Genomic DNA, 27,865 nt, shown 5'->3' on the forward strand with positions numbered 1-27,865 from the left:
ATGATAGCAATTGATGCCTTCTACTTCTCACTTCTCTCTGTTGCACCGTTTACATATTCACAAGTTAGAACATAAATAGGTATGTATTTAAACAGGTGTTAAAACAGACTCTAACATGAGACTTTTGCTTTTTTTGGTGACTATTTTTCATAGGTCACCATAAAAGGGCGACGTACCGTATGCACTGTTTGTACCAAAGAAGAATTGGAACATATTGGAACATAGGGAAGTGAACAGTGGCTAACATGGAATTAATATGATAATAATAAATAGTAAGAGGAGAAAGTACGGTGTTCCTCGTTCCTATTTTTTTTTTACTTTGTTTTTGAACATACCTTTCCGATATTGGCTTGAAAACTCACAAATTGCTGTTTTTGCGCTTAGACCAAAGCACTGCCTGATTACACTGGCAAGCCAATTTTTTCTTGGGTTAGGTATGACAGCTGTTTTTAACAATCTTTTGGCTGCGGATTCTAAAACTGAGCTCCGTTTTTCTCTTATCGTGTCATTTTTTTTTTTAGCTACAGATCCCTGTTTCCTAATTTTTTTTTTTTTTTAATTAAATGTGTATGCTAGTAAAATACTAAGACGGAATAGTTACAAGCTTTTATATATATATATATATATATATATATATATATATATATATATATATAAATAGCCAGCGCTAATCATCTTAATTCCAACTATGCTAGCTCTCTGTTTTCAGATATTGATAGTGCAAACACCTCTCACTGCACCGGTAAGATGCTGTAGGTGACTCCGGTCATAATCAGCTCTTCTTACTACAGTCTTACTACAGCTAATCAGTGGTATTTCACCTTTTCTTACTACAGTCTTACTATAGCTAATCAGTGGTATTTCACTTTTTCTTATTACAGTCTTACTACAGCTAATCAGTGGCATTTCACTTTTTCTTACTACAGTCTTACTATAGCTAATCAGTGGTATTTCACTTTTTCTTACTACAGTCTTACTACAGCTAATCAGTGGTATTTCACCTTTTCTTACTACAGTCTTACTACAGCTAATCAGTGGCATTTCACTTTTTCTTACTACAGCCTTACTATAGCTAATCAGTGGTATTTCACTTTTTCTTACTACAGTCTTACTATAGCTAATCAGTGGTATTTCACTTTTTCTTACTACAGTCTTACTACAGCTAATCAGTGGTATTTCACTTTTTCTTACTACAGTCTTACTACAGCTAATCAGTGGTATTTCACTTTTTTTACTACAGTCTTACTATAGCTAATCAGTGGTATTCCACTTTTTCTTACTGCAGTCTTACTACAGCTAATCAGTGGTATTTCACTTTTTCTTACTACAGTCTTACTACAGCTAATCAGTGGAATTGTGTTTTTTCTTACTACAGTCAGACTACAGCTAACCAGTGGAATTGTGTCTATCTGTGGAGAGAAAATTTGATGTGCTATAAAAAAAAAAAACAGAGTGCAATTTTGGAATACACAGTGTGTGTGCACCTATCATCGTCCTCTGCCAGAGCCACCTTCTCAAAGTGAATGTGCAGCCGTTGGTCTTCAGGGGCCTCCAGGACCCAGTGGCATGTCAGGTTGTTGCTGTAGTTACCAGGAAATCCAGGAGAAACAATGCGACCATAGGTGGCGTTTTTGATCATTCCGCCACAGGATGCTGGATGAGCGTGCGGGGAAAGACACCAAATGAGCCACAGTAATCACACAAACTGGAAGGTTTTGGAGGAAAGTCTTGATAGACCACCGGCAGACTAGTCCACATTAAAAGGTTCACAGATAGTGAGAGATTTGTTAAAATGGCAGCCGCAGCGGCGGTATCGTTTCAGAGCAGCTGCAAGCGGGCATGGAGTAAGTCAGGATTTGGTAGATGAGCTGTTTACCAGCAGGGCAGGGAAAGTCATGCAACCCGGTTGTAATTAAAGAAGCCAGGTGCTAAGTGCCTCCAGACAATAACTGTCCGTGCTGCTAATCGTATGAAAACACCTTCATTTGGCCCCGCATCGCACGGTAATCAACCCAGTAGAAAACAACCAACCCTACACCTTTGGTTAATCAGAATCATTTGTTCCCTTAAGAGAAAAGATGCTAATGAGCAGGAATTTACAAAAAAAGCGATTTCACTGGTTTAAATCGAAAATACGTATATACATAGAACGCAACATAGAAATGGAAGATGTTTACTTTACTACTGGATATGATCATATTTACACATGTAGTAGGAATTATTGTATCGGTAAAATTACCGAATGAACAATACTGAGCTCTCCAGAAAAAAAAAAAGAAAAAAAAAGAAAGGTTGAAGTCCGCTTTACTTCCGGAATCAGATGGGCTCCAGCTCCCCGTGACCCTGAATCGGCTCAGCGACGCAGAAAATGATTCCAACGACTACGTTTTGTCTTACCAATGCATTGGGGCTCCTTCCCGCTCCAGTACGGCGTTGTGGCGTTGCGGCACGTGAGCATTTGGAGACCTTTCAACCGGTAGCCGCTGAAACAGTTAAAATAAGCTTCCCCGCCTGCATAGAGGTGTGTCACGGAAACTTCTCCGCCGGCTGGCTCTTTGGGGAATGAACAGCTCAGCACGAAAGCTAAAGAAAAGGAGAACACAGAAGACATATTTAGATCGTGTGATATTTAACATACACATTGAACAATTCCAAAAAAGTCCTGCAAGTCATTATGGGGCTTGTAATACAGTAACTTGGAAGATGAATGGCCGGCGTATGTTGTCATAGCTGTGCTTCCAGCAGGTTGAAATCAATGTCCCAAGACCGGATTGTCCTCGTTTAAAATAAATGAACAGCACGCAATAGGACGAAGCTCTCTGGTGGAAACCAAGTCTAATGGAAGCTATTAAACAAGCTCTCTTCCTGTCTAATAACCGCACGGTTCTACCTCATTAGGGTAGGCCTTTTAATGATAGCACCACAACTTTTAAAACTCCTGGAAATGTGTGAGCTCCATAACAAGTAAACATAATTAGAGCCACGATGGCTCAGTACAATAAAAGCTATTGTTTAGTAAGCAAAATTACAGAAAGAGTTTGCAACTTTGCACATACTTCCTGCTTAATGAGCTGTCCCAAAGCCTCAGTGATAGATAATATAATGGGGACAAAAAAAATCGGATATTGAAAGATAACATTTGCATAAATGCTTTCCTAAAGTTAAGATACAGTGGAACTTCATGGCCATTAGGTCGCAACGGCAAGTTATAGTCCGTCCATTGTAAATAACCTTCAAATCCACATTTATGTCTGCACTTGAAAAAATGTGTCATGTGCAAAGTGCATATCAGAGAACATGTATTAACTAATTGAGAATGAATACAATAAATGAATGATTCACTTATAAGTTAGGATTAGTGTACGTATATAAAGCAGGGACGGGCAATTAAAATTTTTCCATCAGCACTACCATGGTAGCCACATTGGACCTCCTAACGATATGTATGGTTAAAAATGCCATAGGCTGATTGTTGCTGTTGGAATTTAGGAATCTTACCATTTGCGTGTTCATGCCGTTGATTAATAAAACATACCATGAGATCAGTGAATTCAGGCATTTTCTTTACATTTATTCACAAAATCGTGGACAGGAGAAGTAGCAGCCACCCGCGCCACCTTGGATTCTCAACTGTGTCGTTTTCCGCTCCGCCTGTGAATAATATTCTCTTTGTTCTCCAATGTTACCTCGCAGAGTCACATGACTACGCCCCCATTTGTCACAATGATATCTCAATACAGTTGGCCAACCATGCCCCTCCCATCTCTCCTGTAGGAGACTCAACCTCCTTTAAACATTTGAATTGTCACATCAAAACTATACTGAGTAAATCAAAGCAATTTTGTCCAATTCTAAATAGTTATAACTAAATCAAAACAGTTATAATTAAATTGAAACAGAATATTTCTTTCATTGCCCATCCCTGATCCAAAGTCAATAGAGTACACAGTATACAGGTATGCATATAACCAAATTGCAATTTAATTTAGGCTGCAAAATTAAATATTTCACTTTTCACTGTATTGAGCTGAGACTTTCTGTCTGCCATGTTGTCCAATGATTTGATTGGCATTTTCTGATAAATGGACCTTTTAGTAAAAGAGAAAGAAGCAAAAAGCCAAATTAGAGTCCACAAGGAAAACTGGATCTTGATAGGCATCCATCTTGGAACGCCTGAATCGCTTTAGTTGTCTGCATGTTTTATTACTAAGATGATAACTGCTAAACTGCGCAAAAGACCGTTTCCATCCCAAATACTCATTTAGGAGATGAAAACTTGACTTTACGAGACATATAACTTGGTACTAAACATGCCTATCTGTGAAATTAACCTCAAGGGAAAATAGCTGCAAAAAGCCTAATGGCCATAAACTGCTTGTAAAACTGCCCCCCATCTCTTGTTTTAATTTAATGACTTATGTTTTTCTTTTACACAAGCCATTGCTTTCCCACCACTAATGAAACTACAACCCCTCACCCCCCCGACCACCCCACCCGCCCGGCAGCGAATCGGCGAGCCACGGGGACGAGGCGCGCTGCCCTCGGGTCATCCATTCAGTTCGTCGTTTATCACTAGCTCCAATGAACCTAGTTATTGCTATTATCTTAGAAGCATTTACATCCCTATTGAGCGTGCAGCCGGAAGAGCCGTGGGCAAAAACTTGTAGAGCCAATTCCAGAAGTATTAAATTTTGTGCTGCTTCCATTCCGCTAGATGCCGGGCCATAAAGTCTGATTATTTAGCTATTACAAATAATAGCTGCACTGCCTGGGAGATTAGGCCACAGGAAACAGATGTACGGCTTAAGTTTCCAAGTTACGGATTCTTTTTAGAGGAGGTCACGGAATCAGATCACGCTCACTAAAGGTCAGCCTTCATTCAGCAAGAGAATGGAATTAATCTTAGTCAGTTGAGTTGAAATTCCGTCTTGAATTATGGAAAATATAACAATTTTCATCATTATTGAACCTGATTATTCACTTAACGCATTGAAATCACTCACAAAAAAAAAAAAAAAAAAAAAAAAAAAAAATATATATATATATATATATATATATATATATATATATATTTATACGTTTAACGCATTTTTAACCATAAGAACTAGGTCACTAGTTGAGTTGAAATTCCGTCTTGAATTATGGAAAATATAACTATTTTCATCATTATTGAATCTGATTATTCACTTAACGCATTGAAATCACTATATATATATATATATATATATATATATATATATATATATTTTTTTTTTATACGTTTAACGCATTTTTAACCATAATAACTAGGTCACTCCTGAACCCCACAAGGGGTTCAATCAAACCCAGGTTATGAACCAATGAACTAGATTATACATTAAAATATAAATTGTCTGTGAACGTAAAAAATGTTTTAAAATGTTTTAAGCGGAAATAAGGTCATCAGCCTCTCATTAAATACTCGTAATTTCAAACGCTGACAGACTGAAAGCAACATTTATACTATAATTGCGGCATTACCAATAACACAACCAAATTAAACAACTGTTTTCGTAATTAATTCAATGACGCGGAACGACAATACACGGTGTAGAATCATCAAAATGTGTAATGGCCATGAAGCAGCGTCATTATTTCAAGATACTGTTCTAAATAAAGTTCAAATGTTGCAAAATATCCATCTTTAATCAAAGACGACAAAAACAACTCAAGCACTGTTTAATTTGTTATGCCCATGTCTATATTGCAAACTTTAGATTTCTTGATTTAAAAACAAAATAAATAAAAAATTTAAAAAATTATTATTTTTAAAGATTTCTTGATTTAAAAAAAATACATTTCAAATTTTCAACAAACTCATTCGAGCAGTCCCCCAAAAAATGATTACTGTCTTGTGTAAAGCGTGATAATGACTCACATCAACTTCAGGCAGGGTGACACACAGGGTGATAGTGTGTGGGTAAAATGCTGTGGGTGTCCTTATAAAAACCACGAGGTGGAGGCAAGGTGAGCACAAAATGCGTTTTGCATTTAAATTAAGCACAATTGTGCTTTTATGAGTTGTCACAGATTCAGATGTTATTCAAGAGATTAAACAAACGGGCCAATTTATAATTTTACGGTTGACTTAATGCTCGTTTATGAAAAGAAAATAACTTCATAGGTCCTCTGATCTCATCACTTGTCAGTAAAATGTACGAGTTGTGAAGAATGTCAATGGCGTGTTTAATGGTCTGTGAATTTTAAAAAAAACTTTTACACTACAGTTACTTAAAATATTCTCCTTGAGCCATATTCCCATAAGCGCAGAAGAGGGAAAAGGGCGCACAGCTGCACTCTTTTCTGGCTGCACACAATCTGGCAGCGACTTAAATCTCTCATTACCGCACCTTCATGCCAGATCCGCGCTCTGGGTGGATCAACCCTAAGATGTGGGTGTTCCCCCGTCAAATACGGCATTCTGCGTTTTCCTAACAAACGTATCAGAGGACGTAGAAAGGCAAGTTCACCGGAAAGGGGAAAAGTTTGGCTGGAGTTACGATACATGTGACTCATATAATTGTAAAATAGACTTCCAGGAAGCTGTTGAATGGCAGACCGTACATATAAATTGACGTAAATGCTGAATTTAAGAGACGAAACGGGAGAAACGTAGAGAGTGACAACGGTGCGACAGAAGCCACTGTGCATCCTGGGACGTACGGACGCTGAATGTATAAGCGATTCATTCAATGCATTTGCTTTATTTTCATGATTACGTACATTGTAGATTCTCATTCTCTGGTCCGTGCTTTACGTTGATATTCTTATTCAATCCAATAATGTCAATGATTTCGTCATTAAAATTGACAAAATAGCCTTATATTATAGGGGTGTGAATTGCCCTAGTACCTGGCGAGTCGATTCGTATCACGATTCACAAGTCACGATTCGATTCGATACCGATTAATCCCGATACGAATCTATAAATTGGTGATTGAAAATAAATAAATAAATGTATACAGTATATATATATATATATATATATATATATATATATATATATATATATATATATATATATGTGTGTATATGTATATATATGTATATATATTTAAAAAAAAGAAAATAAAAAAAAGAAAGAAAAATGAGAAAAAAACCCATTTTTTTTATTATTATTTTTTAAAAAAGGAGAGCAATGATGATGTCAAATCGAATGAACAATACTGAGCTCTCCTTAGAAGGAAAAAAAGAAGAAACAAATTGGTGATTGCGATTTTTTTTTAAAACTCAAATTTTGAAAATACTAATCCGTAAACTTGTACATGTACACTGTAAGATTTGTATGAAAATGTGATTATTTATCTGTTAATTCAGGTTGCAGTCTGTCTCATATTTGAACAGCACTGAAATGAAATATTAAGGTTTAATGTTCCATTAATATAACATTCTTCCATGCTTAATGTGTGAATCCTAACCCTAAGTAAGACGTTTTTGATGAATATACCCATAAAAAAATTGATGTTTAAAAATCAATTCGGCCACATATTGAATCGATTCGAGAATTGCGCACTGTAATATCACGATATATTGCCAAATCGATTTTTTTTCTAACACCCCTATTAAATTATATCTTTGTTTTTGTTTTTGCTATCGCATTGTTGAACAGTGTGTAATTGATTGAAGCAAAGCTTTAAAAACAAATATTTCAATTATGTCAAAATTGAAATATAGGCAGATATTCTACAGTATTCTGGGTCGGACTTCAAAGGAGTCAGTGCCTCTTGTTTACTAATGTTAATTAAAAAAAACATGTTAACAGAGATATACAACTTGAAGCTGCTATGGAATGATTGAGTGTAGCCAATTGATCAGGAAGGCAACTGTTGCACTGCATTATGGGATTATTAGTTTGTACGTAAGCGCTTCACATGCATTTTAGCAGCTTTGCTGTAGTTCTAATTATCACATTTTGTTATTACCAATGCCTCTTTAATGTGTTATTTTTGTAGAGACATGGTGTAATAATAATTAAGCGGTGTCATTTCGAGTGTAATTCCCAGTTAAATTATTACGGATTTTTAATGTGCCCCCCTGAGTTACAACATTATTAAAATAACGAGACTCTGGTTGCTTACACTATATGTGTAACACATGCATCATCATGGCAGTTAAAAAAATAAGTGTCAGTTACAAGAAGTAGAGCTGGTCATTATTTCCTATGCGGGCCAATTGCAAGCTGTTTGTCATGTTTCCTCTGGCAGGATATAAAATTATTTATTTAATTTTAATCTTATTTCTTTCTATTCTGTTGTTTCTCTTTACTGTAAACTGCAGCTGGACGGAGTCCAGGAAAAAGTTCCCCACGGGGAAAATAAAAGTATATCGTATCGTATCGTATCGTAACCCCATACCAGTTTGACATTAGCCACACCCCTTTTTTATTATTATTATTGCTGGACCTCCAAATACGCATTTGGTCATAAGTAGGTGTTTGATGAAATTAGTTTTACTTAATTCAAACAGAATGAAAAATCGTGCTAAAGTGAAAAAAATATATACATTTTAAAAAAGTCTTTACAAATTTAAAGTGTGCTTTATCTTTGTCTCGGCTTTCAATGAAATTCACAAGTTGAAAGAAAACTCCATGTTTCTTGATTTACAGATAGCTTCCATTATAAATGAAGCGTGTCTTTATGGTTTGGCCGTTTTTAGCGTATTTCCACTGCTCGGCTCGCTGGCAAGTCAGCTTCCACCTCCAATGTGCATTTGGGACACTGGGCGGAAGTAACGCATAACCGGCTGCGACACAATAGTAGAGCGTGGGAAACAACACACGGAAGCCATGGAGGACGACGCCGCCCGGTTATCGGTAGCTCGTTCTGTTTTTCTGTGGTGCTTCAGATGTGGCGCTTCTTCAGAGCTCGCAGCGCAAGGAGGATCGGCGCCGCGAAGTAAAGGACGATGCTCGAGGCTATACACGCTAGCAAAGAAGAAGACAATTTCGATTTTTGCGATTTTTCTGATTTTTTTCCGATTTTTTTAATTTTCTCGATTTTTTCGATTTTTCTCTCTCGCCGATGTCCATTACTGATGGCATCACAGGACCGACCGCCTAATCAACTGCCGTGGTGTTTTTTATGTCATGTCCTGGGCTCACTCTGGCCCAACGTAGGCGTGAGGGCCGGGAGTAGCTCCATACGGTCCATTTCCGACACGGTCAGCTGTAATGTAAACGCTCGGCAACACCATGCTGGCTTCGCACTGTGCGGTGCTGGGCTGCAGTGGAAATACGAATAAGTCCTGTAAATGAAAAGGGTTCGAAAGTGCAACATCGAACAACGCCGTGATAGGCAGTCTGCTGGGTAAACATGGATCTATTTTAACCCCCAAAAAATTTTTCTATGTATATTGTCTTAAAACGTGATCAATTAAGCCTTTACAAGGAAGTCGCTTGCACACACTTCGAAGTCTTAGCAGTAGAATATCACAACAATAATGTTATAGAAACATCCATCAGTGGCAGGCGGTGCTGATGCCGCGGCAGATATTAATTACTCCGAGCTGAGACCAACCCTACACAACTCCATCCGCCCGCTTATACCATGCTTGTCCAATCACATTTCTCACAGCCCATTATAAAGGACAAGGTGTCGCCGAGGCTTGGTGGGGAGACGAAGACAAATTGAAATATCTGCTGTGTCTCCAGCGTGTGCACCCTCCCCGTTTTAAAATCAGCTCAGCACCGTTTTTTTTTCACATGGCTAGATTTGATTTAAGTGTAAAGTCGAATGGCACTCATGAGAGCGCCGACCTCTGCCAGGGTCGAACGATCTTAATTTAGACCAACAAGATATCGTACCGATAAACCCACGTCATGATTTAGGCAACTAACAGAGAAAATAAGGGATATGTTGAAACATTCAACAGAATGTAACATATTGTATGGTATCGTCATTTAAAAAGCCATATGGCATCTGTACCGACCCTTCAATGTTATCATCAGTCTGACCACACACAGCAACAGACCACAACCGGCCCGAGATGGGATGATATATTTCCCATTGGTGGCAATGTTTGCACGATGCTTTTCATTTTAGAGCTGATGAAAGAGTTGCCGTAATGTGGTGGAATGAATGTTTTGTTGACCAGCTCCACCATCAACTCAAATCGATGGGGCATGTAATTGGCGGCCACTTTGTGCGATTGCTAGGATAAACAGACATTGTTGTGGACATGGAAGATCAATGTCGCACACACACACACACACTCACACAAACGCACGCACACACACACACACACACGCACGCACACACACACACACACACACACACACACACACTTGGCAAGCTGAAGACAAATTTATGAGCCATCATATATGCTGCCAGAGCACGCTAATGATTTATTCTAACAGGTTTTTCTTTACACTATGGATGGATGGATAGTTTTTAGTTAAGCACTCATTCTACGTATGTTGTTTTAGTGTGTGTATATATATATATATATATATACATATACACACACCGTATATATATATATATATATATATATACCGTATATATACATATATATATATATATATAAATACACACCGTATATATACCGTCTATTTATAAATACACACCGTATATATACCGTCTATATACATATATATATATATAAATACACACCGTATATATATATATATATATATATATATATATATATATATATATATATATATATATATATAAATATATATATACGGTATATATACAGTGTATATATATATATATATATATATATATATATATATACATATACACACCGTATATATATATATATATATATATATATATATATATATACACACATATACACACACCGTATATATACCGTCTATATATATATATACCGTATATATATATATATATATATTATATATATAAATACACACCGTATATATACCGTCTATATATATATATATATGGGCGGCACGTGGATGACTGTTTAGCATGTCCGCCTCCCAGTGCAGAGGACGTGAGATCGAGTCCGGGCTTCGGCCTTCCTGGGTGGAGTTTGCATGTTCTCCCCAGTGCTTGCGTGGGTTTTCTCCGGGTACTCCGGTTTCCTCCCACATTCCAAAGACACGCATGGCAGGTTAATCGAACACTCCAAATTGTCCATAGGTGTGATTGTGAGTGTGGATGTTTGTTCGTCTCTTTGTGCCCTGCGTTTGGCTGGCAACCAGTTCAGGGTGTACCCTGCCTACGGCCTGAAGCCAGTTGGGATAGGCTCCAGTGCCCCCCGCGACCCTTGTGAGGACAAGCTGTTAAGAAATGTATATATATATATATATATATATATATATATATATATTCAACTGAATATTTCATCACAGACGCATTAGATCATACATCATTATCTCACCTTGGTAATGGAGCTGAAGGAGTCCTGAGTTGTGCTGTTGGTCGCTACGGAAACGGATGGAGATCTGGTTGCTCCGACTGCGTAGCACAAGACCTCGTATTAAGACCGACTCATTGGCAAGAGCAAAGGCCTCGCGGCCGCCCGTGTCCTCCACTGTCACCTGCTCCCCTTCCGACATACTTGCATTCAGAACCTAAAATAAACCACAGAACAAGGTAATACTTACAAAACGTTTGGTATTTCATTGACATTTATCAGAGTCAATTCTAAGTGTTTTGTCTTCCTGACCCTTTTTATACGAGCATATTTTATATAGATTTATCATATATCAAGTCTTTGATCTTTATATGCTTAACAAAATGGTCAGTCTTGTACAAGTCCATGTCTGTTTTCTGGTTAAAAAAAAACCCCACACACAGTCAAAAGACGTAAACATCTATTACATCAATTTTGAAACACAACTGTGCCATCTAGCAAAACAAATCACAGCTTGCTCCGAAAGCCAGCGGAGTCATTGTGAGCTCAGGTATGCTACCGAGCTGAAAATCCGTTGCCTGCCAAGTGATACGATCTGAAAGAGCCGAGACAGTGGGCAGTATGAGCACACACGCCGCACGGGAGCAACAACAACAACAAAATAAATGTGGTCACGTTGACAAACTATCACTCGGGCTGATGGCGGGGCTGACAATAAGCGCAGGCAGGCTAATGGACTCTTGGAGACTGAGTTTGGAGGTGACTCCTTCTGGAATTATCCGTGAGGTCAGACACTTTGATTGATTTGATTTTTATCACAGACCACCATGACACCGCTCCGCACAGCTGCTTGTCTTCAAACCTCCAAACGGGAGCAACATTCAATGCATCTTGTTTTTTTTGGCGCATTCATTTATTAGGAAATTTTAGAACCTTATCATTTACTTTATTGTTTTAAAATGTTAGGAATTGACAAGAATGCTACACTTCAGATTCCATGATCACCGCTGCTTATCAGCTGATTCCTTATTGATTCCGTTATCGACTCACAATGGGTGAAGGGATGAAATATTACAAATATGACGACATTGATGTAATTATCATTATATACCGTTAATCAAAATATGTTAAAGTAATAAAACTTTTTTTTTTTTTGTGAGTTGTTAATTTTATTTTACCCATCTTTTGGGGTTTAATAACTCAAAAAGATGGTTTGGCTCATTTTTTACCAAATTAAATAATCAACCCAAAACATTGGGTCAAATGAATAAACCACAAAACAACCTCAACAAACTGGGTTGAAATTTGAAATTTGACCCAACTTTTTTATTAAATTAATAAACCGTTAGGGTCAGAGTTAGGGTTTTGTATGTTATTCATTTGATCTATTCTTGACCCAATTTGGGTGATTTTTTTTACCCAAATGTTTATCGTACACTCACTCGTTTCAAAATGCTCGAAGAAATGTAAAAAAAAATCCAAAATACAATTGAATACAATTGTTACAACACTTATGAAATGATCCGAAACAAGTAATTAAAGTTGAACTAAAAATACATTTAGAAGGATGCTTTTATTAATCAATCAATTATAATCAATTATTTAGTAACCGCTTTATGGTTATGCATGTCATGATGGCCTTTTCGTTAGGTCTTTTGTTTCCACCTGTGCTCATCAACCCAGTCCTTTGTGTCTCCTAATCAGCTCCCTCAACCCCTCCTGTCTCGTCCAGGTGTTCCTCGTCTCGTCAGTTGGCTTGTATTTCTTTGTATCCTGGTTTCTGCTGTCTTTGTTGGTTCAATGTTTGTGTTTGTGTCTCTGTCCAAGTCAAGCCGAGTATTGTTCCTAGTTGTCTGTTTTTTGATATTTTGAATCTTTACCATTTGGGAGTTAGTTTTCAGTCAATCATCACTCATAAACAAAATAAACAAATATTCAGAAAATCAATGAATTAAAAGAACAAAATGTTAGCCATGCTGCTGTGCTTCTGTGGTTGTGCATCACATTTTATTCCCAGAGATGATGAGATTAATTGGCTTTAGCCCCAAATATAATCAGTTTACCAGGACCATCTACGCATCCGATCAATAAAGGGGGACACAGCTGCTATAATAATTTCTGTGACCTTTTCACAACTGATGTTTTGACCGTCATGGCCAGCAACATCATTTAGGATGGTTAAAGACCATGTGGTCTGACCCGGTCTGAACTCCTGGACAAAATGTCGGGGGCTTGAATCAAAGAGTTTAATTAATTTACAGTTGCTGATAATTATTCATTTTATTTATGGGATACAGAAGCGTATTGCATTCACTTGGGAAAATAAAAACAATTTTTTTTGGGTTGCTTTGTTTTTTTGACTATAATTTTTTTTCTTTCTGTTTTTCAGAATATTTTTTTCAGTTTTACTGAATTTTTTTTTCTGTCCAAAAAATTTTATTCAGAAAAACAGGCTGAAATAATTCAGAAAAACAGGAGAAAAAAATTATTCAGAAAAACAGGGAAAAAAATATTTGTAAAAAAAAAAAATAAACGGAAAAAAATATTCAAAAAAACAACACTCCCCCAAATAAAATTAGTCAGAAAAACAGGACCTTTTTTTTTCAAGTGAATGCAATACGCTTCCGTAATATGGAAGCGTATTGCATTCACTTGGGAAAATAAAAACTCTGACTAATTTTTTGGGTTGCTTTGTTTTTTTGAGTATTATTTTTTTTCTTTCTGTTTTTCAGAATATTTTTTTCAGTTTTACTGATTTTTTTTTTCCGTCCCAAAAATTGTATTCAGAAAAACAGGCTGAAATAATTCAGAAAAACAGGAGAAAAAAATATTCAGAAAAACAGGGAAAAAAAAAAAAAAAAAACAGGGAAAAAAATATTCAAAAAAACAACACTCCCCCAAATAAAATTAGTCAGAAAAACAGGACCTTTTTTTTTTCAAGTGAATGCAATACGCTTCCGTAATACGGAAGCGTATTGCATTCACTTATAATTTTTTTTTCTGTCAAAAAATTATTATTCATAAAAACAGGCTGAAATAAATTATTCAGAAAAACAGGAGAAAAAATTATTCAGAAAAACAGGGAAAAAAATATTTGTAAAAAAAAAAAAACTGGGAAAAAAAACAGGAAAAAAAAAAAACAACACTCCCCCAAATAAAATTTGTCATAAAAACAGGACTTTTTTTTTTTCAAGTGAATGCAATACGCTTCCGTAATGGGAGGTGTCTTTTTTTTTCTCCAGAAAAAAAATAATAATAATGGAAGTTGTCTTTAACGTTTTGCCAGTATGTTATATTCACCATTATATATTTTTTTCTCCAGAAAAAAAAATAAAATAATGGAAGTTGTCTTTAACGTTTTGCCAGTATGTTATATTCACCATTATATTTTTTGTCTCTTCCTGCTGTGATAATTTTTTTTGACATTCAGTCAATTATGCAAAAAGTAAAACACGATACGAATATGTGACCACTTGGTTTACACAGACAAGGGAAGCTTCTGAAGGACACAGGGGGGGATGCAGCCAGCATCGAACATTTGGGCCGAGCCCCCCGAGGGCCCCGTCATCTGTCACCTTCCCCGGGACCTGTCACTGCAGCCGGCAACAGCTGTCCTGCCTCAATTATGACTCATTGGCCATGTCGGGAGACATCACACTGCCTTAAATTCACCGCTACCGCGGCCAAATGCCCAGAGGGACGGCTCTCTTGCTCACCTGTCCATTCTCTGACCGGCTCACTGGTGTGTGAGTGTGTGAATTGCTTCTCTTCAACAGTATTGGTGGGCTCTGGGGTTCGAATAACAATCGCCATCTATGTGATGTGGGTCGGGTTGCAAGTTGTTTAGATACAGAAGGGAATTAACCCACCATTGGACCATAATACAAATTGGTGGGGATGGAAATAGAATAATTTGGCGTGACCAAGGCTAGTTGTATCACAGGTAAGTTGTCACAACGCAATCTTTTTCTCCACCAGAAGGCGCTACAAAAAAGCGGAATACTAGATGTCCTCATATAAATGGTCAGGGCTGACATTGTGAGCTGAGTGGCAGTTATCTGTTTTGAGCAACCCAAAGTCAAATATTTCGACTTCGTATATTTTAAAACAGACGTTTTAAGACGTTACATAGTCGTACAAATTCTAGCAGCAAATCATGTGGACTCGTTAGAGATTCAGGCATCTCGTTATGCCTCAGTCACTGCTCTGTTTTAAGCTAACTTTATAGTAGAGCAAGTATTAGCCATCGTGGTAGTTTGGGGCAACTTGTCTCAGTCATTTTGGGGTTTGTTGTCACATTTGCAAAGAATGGCCCAATGAAAAATGCACCTTTGGCATTTCGGTTTACACATGCCAGAATTGCCCTTCAGATAATGAATCTGAAGAGTGAGGAAATTAGTTTGCTAGGCTTTGTCTCATTGTTTAAAATTTGATTTTCCAGTTGTTGAATTTGAACGACAACATGCCCACATCAGGACTGATTTTGGTTTCATAATGAACCGTCCATCAATCCATTAACCAAAATGCTTTATTTTTTTTGAAATTCAATTTACTCTCAAATTTCCAGTTTAAGGGAAGCAAAATTGGCATTTGACTTACATGCCAGCAGTTCCTAAGAACTTTAATCTATTTCATAATATTTTATGTTAAACTTTGCTCAATCACTATGGTAAATTTTCAAGTTGCAAAATCCAGTGTGACATCTTACCTACCCCATAGCGTGTGACAACCTACCCATTGGTGGGGCAACATGTCACATATGCACTCCCCCTATTTGATGGCTTATAACTCTGCACTCAACAGTTGAGAAACAATCACAGAAGCTTCAGGTTGGGAGGCAGCCAATCTAACCACTGACCCATGCCACTCATGCTCCGCCTCAATATATTGCTGGTGTCAGGTGGGAATTCTCGTACCTCCATGTTTGGTCTCCTTATGGACACACCAGCAATATTTAAGTTCCAGTAAGTCTAGCATAGCTCAAGTGGTAACGTGGCTGTCTTCCATGTTGAAGGTTGTGGGGATTGTGTCTCAACTCTTGAGTGTTTTTAATTTTAATTAGATTTTTTTTTTTTTGTATTTTACTCACATCCAAGTGTAAAGTTTACTCTGTTTAGAGTGGGACCAAATCTAATCTTTTTAGAGTAAAATTTACTCTACGAAATTTACTGTGTATCTTATAAATTAGTAATAGATCATGAACAAGCAATTAGCAAATCGTGACTTGTTAAATATCAGTAAAGAGTTTATATTTGTTATTAGGATATTGTTTTAATGTTGCATAACAAACTGTTAAAAAGCACTTAACAAATCATTAACTCATTAACAGTTTACTAATGATTTATTAACTAGTTATAACAGATAGATAATAATAATATGTTACCGCATAGTTTTTAATATTAAAACGTAAGAATGTGATGTGTTTTTTTTTTTGGAGGCGTTGGAACAGATTGATGGCATTTCTAATCATTTAAATGGGGAAAATGTATTTGACATTTGGTCAAGTTACCACTGGGGATTTTTTTTATTTAGAAAAGCTAATATACATGTATGAGCATACTTTATGAGTCATATAATCAATGGGTTATGCTCTGGCAGTAATTTAGTTGCTCTTTTTTTTAATCACACTCGCATACCATTTGGCAAAAGTTGAATGTGAATTTTAATGCATGATAATGCTTTGGTAATTTATGTCACCGGTACAAGACAAATGCTTGAATGCATTTTGCTCATATAAATTTTGTTGTTTTGACTGCAACAAGCTTTTACAGATATTAAATTGTTTATACAGTTGACTATTGCGGCTTTTACTTTAATGACCAAAGGTGGTCCGCGTCCGCCTGCAATACATTACGTGGCGCATAACGTGTAATCTGTACGCGAACGCTCTATGAATTTACTTTTCACAGAGGCTGAGTCATACCGATAATTTATCGTTGAAAACATCTGCTGCGGCTCCATAATGAACATTTACAGCGACTCGCAGGAGCCATCGCTGTTGCCGAATTGAGGAGTATGTAATCAAACTCATCCCACTATACATGGAAATTAAATGACCCTGCAGCTGGGGGGGGGGGTGATAAATCAACCGTTTTTGGACCCAGCAGCTGCGGAGACCTCATTACCATGATGAAACCTACTGACCGATACACTGAAGCGTTCATGGAAGGTACCTGCCTCATCGCCCTCTATTTTACATGCTCATTTCTCCATCACGGGGTGAATAAGCCGCCTCCAGGTGGTGTTTTGTGCACGTCTTGATAAATTCCATTCAAAAACAGCCTCATTCCACTGCTCGGTATGTGAAAAACATTATCTCAATCCAACACTCGCCTCCACACAAATAAGCCAAGGCCATTTCCTGTGTTACTGGCTGTCTAAAACAATGACTCCTTACCAAGCAGCCAAAACTGGAGCGATAATGAGTATATGCCAAAGGCTGTGGCTGAATTCATCAATAAATTGCTTGTTTTGACTCATTTCACATTTTTGCCAACATATTTATTCACCTGTGACAAAAGTCCTGCACTATATAGTTAACATCCTCTCAAATAGGATATTCTGTGTTTTTTTTAGTACTAGTAGATTGATTTATCATATGTCAAGTATTATTTGAACTCATTCATTGCCATTCTCGGCTATAGACGTCAAAAATTCATTTGAACTATTTCTATTAGTTTAATTTTTTTCCCCCACTTTTGCAAACAAGAGTATGAAAACCTAGACAAAAATTCTTGTAAATTTAGAACAGATATAAAATTTGTGATTAATTGTTAGTTTACAAGTGAAGTCATGTGATTAATTATAGTTGCAAATTTTAACCGCCTGACGGGCCTAATTAAAAAAATAAAAATAAAAGTAAGGTGCGTATAATCGTAATTAATCGCATGATAATTTTATATCTGTTATAAATGTACAATAAAAAAATTAAAATGAAAAAAATGTTAAACTAATAGAAATAGTTCACATGCATTTTTGACGTCTATAGTCGTCAATGGCATTGAATGAGTTAAAATATACTAACAAAGAGGGGATGAGGTTAATCAGGTCACTGTTATTTTCCAAACCTAGTAACAAAAGTTGTGGCTCTTCCATTTATGAATAACCTCACTTATTGTACTCTAAGATAATTCAGAATCTTTTTCATTTTTATATACGATTATTGAATCAGAATGATGAAAACATTTTCATCTCATCCCCGCTGATGCCAATGTTTGTGTGATTATGACATCAAATCATTCAAGCGGTTACTTCCTCCGCAAAGTTTAACTCATTCACTGCCATTGACGGCTATTGACGTCCAAAATTCATTTGAACGATTTCCACTATTTTCCACTTTTGTTAACAAGAGTATGAAAACCTAGATTTTTTTTTATTGTACATTTAGAAAAGATATCAAATTTATGATTAATCGTGAGTTAACTATTTAAGTCATGCGATTAATTACAATTAAAAATGTATAATAATTAATTGCATGACTTATGAGTTAACTCACAATTAATCACACATTTTATATCTGTTCTAAATGTACAATAAAAAAAATCTAGGTTTTCATACTCTTGTTAACAAAAGTGGAAAAAAAATGTTAAACTAATAGAAATAGTTCAAATTAATTGTTGACGTCTATAACCGTCAATGGCAGTGAATGAGTTAATTAGAAATTTAATGTTTGTGGAGTTTTTATCATATCCTTGATATTTAAGAAGACTTGATGTTCCATAATTAATCATAATCGGATCGAAGTGAAGTGAAGTGAATCGAATCGGGGGGGAAAAAACACACAAAAATTAATCAAACTGAATTCTGAAATCGAATCGATTGAGGAAATTGAGGAAACGTGCACAATAAAAACTTGATTCTGTGTGTGTGTTTTAATAATTTACAATAATGTCAAAGCTGTCAAATGAAATAAATTTTAAAGGTAAATGTAACATCCTTCAAATGAATGAGGTTTCTCATCTGTTATCCTGGCAAAACTCTCCACAAACAGATGTGGTGCCCAAAAAAACGAGCTTAAATGATCAAACTCTGTGCTCGGTGAAAAAAAAAAAATACTTTTTTTTTTTTAAAAATTAAAAAAAAAAGAAAAAATATCAAACTCTATTTATTTCACACGATTCACGCTACATGTATCATATCTTTATTTGTTAATTTTGTCTTGTCCAAAGATCTCATTTGCCTCCATATCTACGAGTTACGACACTGCTTAACGTTCTAGGTCGGTCCGCCCAACCGGAAAAGGTCGAGGGAGGATAGGTCAGACGTAACTGCTCCTCCTGGTTGGGAGTGAGACAGCGAGTTAACAACCTTCTTGTCAAAACAAAAAGACAGAAGCCAACCTTGTATCAATCTTATTCATGAGATGAGCTTTCTTACTTCGCAATAAACCACCCCCCACTTTATTTAATACCTCTCAAGCCGTGACATTTCAGTTTATTTACAGCAGTGTGCACTTTTCCATAGCTTTCGATTCTTGCCTGGCGGATTACTTTTTGTATTTTCAAGCATGCATCTTTACTCCCCCCCCCCCCCCCACACACACACACGGTGACACTGTGTTTTTGAGAGAACACAACCCCTCTGCCAAGCATCGCCTTCTCCCTTTATGACAGCTTGATGGGTGCAGCGGCAATTAGTGTCACCTGAAAAGCATTCCCCTCAAGATGGCTAAACTTCGTGAAAACTCATCTCGGCAAAGCCCTGACACCCTAAAAAGCTCATCAAGATCAAACCAGTCTTTATGTCCTATCTCGCTTCCCGAAAGGCACAACATGAAGAGGGCATCATTCTACCACCCTATCTCCTTCCAAAATTGATTAACGGAAGCAATCGTTGCCTCTATCGGCAACGTCTCAGCTTCTCGTGGACGAATCTGTTGTGTGCGATGGGCTATATTCTCTCGTTTGCGTGAAATCTCTTGTTAGCCGTCTCCAAATATGCGTGATTCAATGACAGCTGCAGCTGGCGTCAAAACAGGGAAACTTGTGAACGTAATTAAAATCCGGGAAAAAGATCAAGCACATTTCAAACTTGAAAAGACCTTATGGAGCGGATGTACTCGGCCAGCGGCTACCTACGCTGAGAAAATTTTAAATGTTAAATTCCGAATGAAAGGAATTCAATGCAAGTAATTTAAATTATAGGAAATAAGATTAAAATGAAAACTACTAAGCAACGGGATTGAACAGCTGTCAAAATGAATTGATTAATTGTAAGTAATCGAAAAGTAATCGATTACTACTAACTATTGTAATAATCGAGTAATCGTTTGGAGCCATTTTTTTTAGTTAAAATGGTCCAAATTTTCAGATTTTTAGCATATCAACAGCAATTGTCCACTGTTTTCTTTAGTCCTTCATGAAAGAAGACTGGTTATCTTCTGTGTTTAATCAAAATAAGACATTTTCAAACATCATCATTTTCAAACATCAATCCCCCCTTTAAAGAAAAAAAAATACTATATGAATACGAAGTGCGAAATAAACAGTAATTTGTGCCATTGGTTAAGTTTAGCTGCAGGTTATTGGCCACAACAGGAGGTAAATAACGCTTTTTTAAAAAAAAATTATGTAACGCTTTAAATAACTTAAATTAACGCTTTAATTTTGACAGCCCTATTACTATTGTTTTTATGTTTTCAGAGTCTCAAAGCTGTTAATCCATTGATCGTTGAATTTCAAAATACTGCATACTGCATTACATCAGGCGAAACTAAAGTTGTGGCTGGCGAGTGTGTAATCTATGTTTTACTGTTGACAAACAGGCAACGCATCACTGAGTCAAAACAAATATTCGTTTTTTTGTCCAGATCATGCGACGAGAGAACATGTGGTCAATTAACATCGACAAAAGAAAAGTCATTCTCTGCCTCATCAGTCATGCTCAACCAGGGTCAATGTCATGGTCATTTTTTTCCCCTTTTGGACAAAACATGCTGAATTTAAAGTAAGAGTACTCGGATCGATGTGGCAATTCACCCGGATCTGTGAAGAGGCTGTGTGTCAAGTGTTAGTGCTGCTTATTAAAATGACTATTGATTGGAGTCAGAAGAGCGTGGACACTGTGGTTGCATCGACAAACAATTGTTCAACCTCAAAAGAGTTGGCTGTAAACAAATGACATGCCCCAAGTCAATATTTTTTTTTGTTTTTGTTTTTTTTAAATACACTGATCCACCTTGGTCCGAAATTTATGAAGGCCTGCTGTACTCTTAGCAGTTAGGGTGAACTAGACTGAAATGATTCGCACGGTGTGAGGTTACGAAGCTAGTTAACTCATTCACTGCCATTGACTGCTCTAAATGTCAAAATTTCATTTGAACGATTTCTACTAGTTAAATTTTTTTTCCCACTTTTATTAAAAAAATAATTAAAAAAAATGATTGTACATTTAGAACAGATACATTTGTAAATAATCGTGAGTTAACTAGTGAAGTCCTGCGATTAATTACGTTTAAAAAAAAAAATCTGACACCCCTAATTTTTAATAATCTTTTCTTTAAAAAAATTAAATAATTGTAATTTTTTTTAAAAATATTTTTTTCTTGAATTTTTTTTTTTTTTCCGCATGACAAATTTTATATCTGTTCAAAATGTACAGTCAATTTTTGTTTAGGTTTTCATACTCTTGTTAACAAAAATGGAAAAAAAAATGTTAAACTAATCGAAATTGTTCAAATGAATTTTTGACGTCTATAGCCGTCAATGGCAGTGAATGAGTTAATATGAATGGCCAACAGCCAGTCAAATTTTTGGATTCATTGCGATCGGCTATCATTATGTAAAGGTTACACTTGATCAAGAAAAAAGCAATCTTGAGTCGTAATTATTTTTTCATTAAAACACCGGTTGAAAGTGCTGAGTCAAAACGACATGCATGTTTGATGCTGATGGGCCAAGTAAAAGTGGAGATTACATATTTAATTCAAAGGCCGAAAGAGCCAAGACTATTAAGGGTTGAAAGCTTTCCAGTAGAATTGATGCTGATTGAGGCATTGAAATAGCTGGACAAATAGAAAAACTGTGGCATTAGTATGGAAATGGGAAACAAGAAAAGAAGTGAAGAAGAAATGGGATTTGCAGTATTGAACACAAAATCTATCGCCGCCATCTTCTTGAATGCTGCTGCCTTAAGCCTGTCAGAAAATGGAAACACTCCTCCAATCATGCTTTGTGGCAGTGGGAGAAATTGCCCGTCTGGGCTCCTAACCCCTTAAATGTATCAAACTCTCTGAGCCCCCGCAGAATTCATTCCTCTTCTCCTCGAGAATGCAGACTTCCGTGAAACAGACCTGCGAGGACAACAATGCACACAGAGATGTAAAAACCTTGAGACCGAGAAATGTAGATACTGTAAACAAGCGGAGGATAGCGAATTGGAACAGATGTCTAACAAAAAGCTGACGGAATCATGTGGTCAAATTAGACAAGCTCTAAAACAGACTTAAATGAATTTAATACCAATTTCACACTCTTGTAAAACTCTAGCTGTTCTTTAAAACTTTTATTTCAAAAGAGACGCACTGCAGAAAAGGAGTCAGATATGGAGGATGCAAAAATAATGCTGCATGATATTGGTCAATTTAGTTTATTATAAGTAAATGATACAAAAATATTTAATCGACATAATCATTCACCTAATATACGTATATAAAATAATATACTTAATATACTATTCAGTAATGTTATACATTTCTAGGAGTACCATCATTTTCATGTTCCTTATCAATCTTCAAACTTAATCAAAGCCATTTTATGATTAATTAATGCCGGTGTACCACAAAGATCTGTCGTAAGACCACGCATTTTCCTTATACATTTACAAGCATATTTTAAAGTGATCTATCAAAAACATATACACAAAGTCAATATTTAAGGATTGTATTAGTAAGTGTTACAACATGCAAAGATCTTTGCATTTTCTATGTTGAAAATATATTGGAATTGAAATTTTTCATTTATAAGTTTACCTAAAAAAAAAACGATTTTGGGCTAGTGGGGTTTCCATCCACCCGTTTTTATTCGAATTTTCAAGAAATGTGAACTGAATGGAAACACTAGAAATTCGAAAAAGAGCCCAAAAAATTCGCCCCAAAAAGTTTTTTACACTTGGAGGGGTTGGATTTTGAAGCGTATCGAAAAAAAGGAAAATGCAAATTTTGGCTATGGAAACATGACAAGAACCGAATACGCGTCGCTAGTTTTGACCGAATATTACGTCACGCGAACGTTTGTAGTCACAAAGCAATGGCGAATAAAAAAGTAAGGTATGTTTGGGGGAACGACGAAACAGAAACCTTTTTGGAATTAATTAAAGAAGCGAATATTCATGCAATTTTAGATGGAAAACAGCAAAGAAACGCTACGGCTTATCAAGAATTACATAAGCAAACTCATCGCATGGCGCAGTTCCTGTTCTTCTTCTTTTAAAATGAATGGTGGATCACATCTCTATAGCTCTTTGACTGCCAGACGTTTTCAGAAAAGGGATGCCGTGGGTGCCAGCCGATTTAAGCATTTTGACTGATCTTTCAAGGTCCACAGAAAATTATGTGTTTGGACTATGGAAACACACATACTACCAAATGAAAGATTGGACTCTCATCTTTCATCAGAAAAAAAAAGTTTGTTTCTACCTTATTCCGTTTTTCAGTAATCAACAATAGAAAATGGTTAGTTTCACCTCTGTTTTGAAACAAACGTCTTTTAACGTCTTTGGCACTCCTCCATAGGATTTTACTAAACGTTATTTAACGTTTTTGGCAGTCAAAGAGCTAATGTATACCGCCACCTACAGCGTCGGAGTCCCCTCTCAATATTAGCAAAAGAAGAACAGATGGAAACGGGCTTAAGTCGCATCTCTGTTAAAGATTTCTAAAACATTTAGTTGGAAACCTGACTAATGAATGTCACAGCAAAAAGCTGATTTTCTAGACCTAAAATGATTTGCTTGTCATATAATTAAGAATTTGAAGGGCTTCATCTAGCTTAGAAAATAAATAAATAAATAAATACTTGCAATTCCATCGTAACTACTAAAGGGGCGGTTTTATTTAAAAGAAATTAAAGCTCAACCAAATGTATAGAGTGTGGTTTGGCAGAGCCTGTTCTATGTTTTCAATGCATAATAATGTCAATTTCTCAGTAATATCATGGTAGCTTGTATTTTAACATACTGCACATTTCATTACAATGCACGTAATTAATGTCAAAATGTATCTTTTATATATTTGCCTACCTGTCTATTATACTATTGCTTTATTGCTGTTCTAGTTGATATGAGATCAGCCTCCAAACGTGTATGCATTTTATTCTGCAAAAATAATCATGAAGCGGTCATAAGAGCAGATGGCAAAAGTCATTAAATACTGTGAGCTGCGGGATCCAACAGTTGGGCAGCTGACCCAAAATTGTCTTATTGATACATGGTTCACTCATGAACCCATGCAAATGGCACGTATAAAAGTGATCTCATCTACCTCATTCCTTCCTATTAAAAATTTAAAAAAAATCAACATTGTATTTGAATGTCTCTGACAGCCATATATTGACAGTCACTTTAATTAATGCAAAACTGGAAATTAGCAATTAAAAAAAACCTAATGGAAAAAGCATGCCCTTCAAATTTGCTCACTTAATTACTCCCATAATGTTCCCTTTCACTCTTGTATCATGCAGATTTACTGATGGTCGCCCTTAATAACAGTGCCCACTTGCCAAAATACTACTCTCTACTGATGTACCATGATTTTATTTTCGCTACGGTAAAATTCTGCCCAGTCCAACTAGTACGAGTCGATGTCAGAATTATTTGGTGTTTAAAACCCGTGGGCAGTATTTTATTTTGAAATGGCTTGGTCAGAACCAACAAAAAGCCCAAAAATGGTCACAATAACGCCTAGGGGGTTAAAAACAATCTTGCATGGTCAGGGGTTGGGGGTGAGGGGTGCGCCCGAGTCCTCCCGAGATAGTTGAGAGAAAATGGCAAATAAACTCATCAGGAAAGTGGAAGCAATCAATTTACTCGCTCCGCCGACAGTTCATGGCATCGCTCTTTTCTTATTAGATACTCTGTGATTAAAGGGAGATTAGTATCACCAAAATGACTTTGCACAACATGATGAGGAACTCTTGAAATGAGAGGATGGAGCATTTAAATTGAGGTGACTAATAGATCAATCTGTGTGTATGTGTGTGTCTTACTTGCTGTAATTGCAGCTGTAAAAATGTTAGCATATGTTATGTTATATAGCATGTGTTAGCATATAAAATTGCTCTAAGTTTTGTCACCAAAACGAACAAACTAACTACAAAATGTGAAATCTCAGCCTGCCACAAGAATACCAAGAGACTTGGATTGCCTCCAGGCAGCATGGAGATGACTGCTGATGAGTAGATGCAACACATGCGCGCCTTCAATATTTTAAAAAGAAACGGAGACCATGACTTCACTTTCATCGGTTGTGTCATGCACTGGACGAAAAAGTTCAACCATCTTAATCAGCTCATCAGTATGGCGGACGGAAACTCCCTTTCTTGTGCTGCCGACTTGAAAAGTACCCAATGAATATTTTGTCGAATGCAGTGGAAAATCTGCGGTGGTTCACAAGCTATGACATTAAATGTTGTGAAGTCTTTGCTCGGGTACGCCCGTGTGGATATGTGCAGGTAAGAGCCTCTGTGGTTCTTGGAAAAAATACTCTCTTCAGAAAGAAGTATACTCAGTCAAGACTTATCTTAGCTCTCCAGGGAGAGGGAAACAAAGCTCACATATAGTTTCAAGTCTCCTGTGGTAAATTAGCCGTTTGAGGAATTGCAAATGCCAGGCAACACACACACACACACACACGTAAACACGGGGAATTAATTCTTATAACCTTTTATATAAAAAAGGACTTTTCATGCAAACGTTCAACCTGAGACTGTCCCTTTCCTCCCACGCATGCGAGCAATTTTCTGCCTGTCTATCTCCATCAACCCACACAAGACCGGCAAATATTCTAAAAGCTAACACCAAATATGTCACAGCTCTTTACTGGATTAACCCGTGCGCCCTTGTTTCACTTGAGAGTGTTTTATATAACAAACATTAACGCTTATTAAGCGCATTATGAGCCATAGCAGTCTAGCGCAATTTATAATATGCAACAATATCAAGCCACCTGTAAATAAAAGGGGTCACTTGCAGTAACAAAATGATAGCCATAATAACTAGGCATGTGCAATATCTGGAGAAATTGCGTTTGAATGCTGAAATGCTGAATGTTAATCTTTGAATGATGTGAAATTATTTTGAATCATATCAAATGATATTGAAAGAAATGGCTTAATGTAAAATGATATTGAATATAATAGATATTAAATAGAATAGAACAATTACATGAAATTGAACTTTTACTGGAATCAATGCAAAGCGGTGTACGAACCCTGGGTTCGCATGTACTGGTCACCTGCTCTACTCACCGAGCCACAGCAGACTTGGCAAAAACCTTGAAATGATGTGGGATAATGCTAAAAGCTGAATGAGAATTTTTAAACATTTATGTGAAATCATAATGCATTTCATGGGATATGATGTTTAGTATGTACATATGCATATCATTTACTGTCATGGTCATGGATACATTAATAATGTACAGTTGCAGTTTGAACTTACCAATGAATGTACATGAACTTACATGAATGTCTGTCCCATTGACAATGAATGGGTAATTTTACTACTACTACGTATGTGGAATGAGAAAAATATAAGCCCCATTGGCGGGAATTTTTTGGAGTAGATTGAAATTGGAACGCGAAAATCTGATGTATTATTTGAGATTTTAAAGAGGACAAAATAATGAGGTGAAAAATAATAATAATACAGACTCAGAAGTATTTCAGCATTCACACAATTCGATTGGAATTTCTCTTCACTGTAAGGAGACTTATGTAAGGTGATGTTTTGTTGTGATAATATAAAAGTTGACTGAATATGAAAGATAAGTGGTTTTACAAGACTTTTTAGAGAAGCGCCAAGGCTCAGTTTGGTACCAAAATCCTGGTCCTGGTTGAAGTCAGAAGCAGCAAGCAAGGCCAAAATATGTTTCCACAACTCAATCACATAATCGAAAGCCAGGTATTGTTTCAAACAAGAATGATACGGGTTCTCGAGCACTGACCTGAACCTCGATGCCGTACCCCAGGTAGACGGTAATCAAGTAGTTGCACTCCATTGCGGTGTCAAGCTGCTGCAGGATTTCAATGTTGCCCTCGGGGTCAGTGAAATTTAGGCTGCACGGCTCTGCAGGAGACAGCGAAAAGACGTGTGTTTCCCTTTTCCTTCAATCCACTGACTCTTACTGACAGCCCACCTGTGTCTCTGTGGCCGTGTAACCATCAAACTATCTCTGTGGATTGGTTCTCAAGCTACAGCGTGGACAGGCAGGACAAATCAGATTGTCTTTGACACATGAGCAGCTCTGCTATTCCTACCGGGGAGATGAATAGGTGTGTGCAAAATGGGAAATGAACAGAACGGATGC

General features: G+C 36.7%; 1 protein-coding gene across 4 annotated transcripts in view; it reads right to left on the reverse strand.

Annotated features, from left to right (window-relative positions):
- LOC144036391 (seizure protein 6 homolog) overlaps positions 1-27,865 on the reverse strand; it is a 91,577-nt gene that overhangs the window by 16,033 nt on the left and 47,679 nt on the right. For all 4 annotated transcript variants that reach the window (XR_013288633.1, XR_013288632.1, XM_077546994.1 and 1 more), the window contains exons 3-6: positions 27,503-27,624; positions 11,368-11,560; positions 2,398-2,583; positions 1,485-1,653 (exon numbers count right to left, since the gene is read on the reverse strand). Coding sequence is in view for 2 of the 4 variants with exons in the window: in XM_077546994.1 (XP_077403120.1) it covers positions 1,485-1,653; positions 2,398-2,583; positions 11,368-11,560; positions 27,503-27,624 (670 nt within the window). In the remaining 2 variants the exon portion in view is untranslated. The remainder of the gene's footprint in view (positions 1-1,484; positions 1,654-2,397; positions 2,584-11,367; positions 11,561-27,502; positions 27,625-27,865) is intronic.

Source organism: Vanacampus margaritifer, chromosome 16, assembly GCF_051991255.1.
Source record: "Vanacampus margaritifer isolate UIUO_Vmar chromosome 16, RoL_Vmar_1.0, whole genome shotgun sequence".
Lineage (NCBI taxonomy): Eukaryota > Metazoa > Chordata > Actinopteri > Syngnathiformes > Syngnathidae > Vanacampus > Vanacampus margaritifer.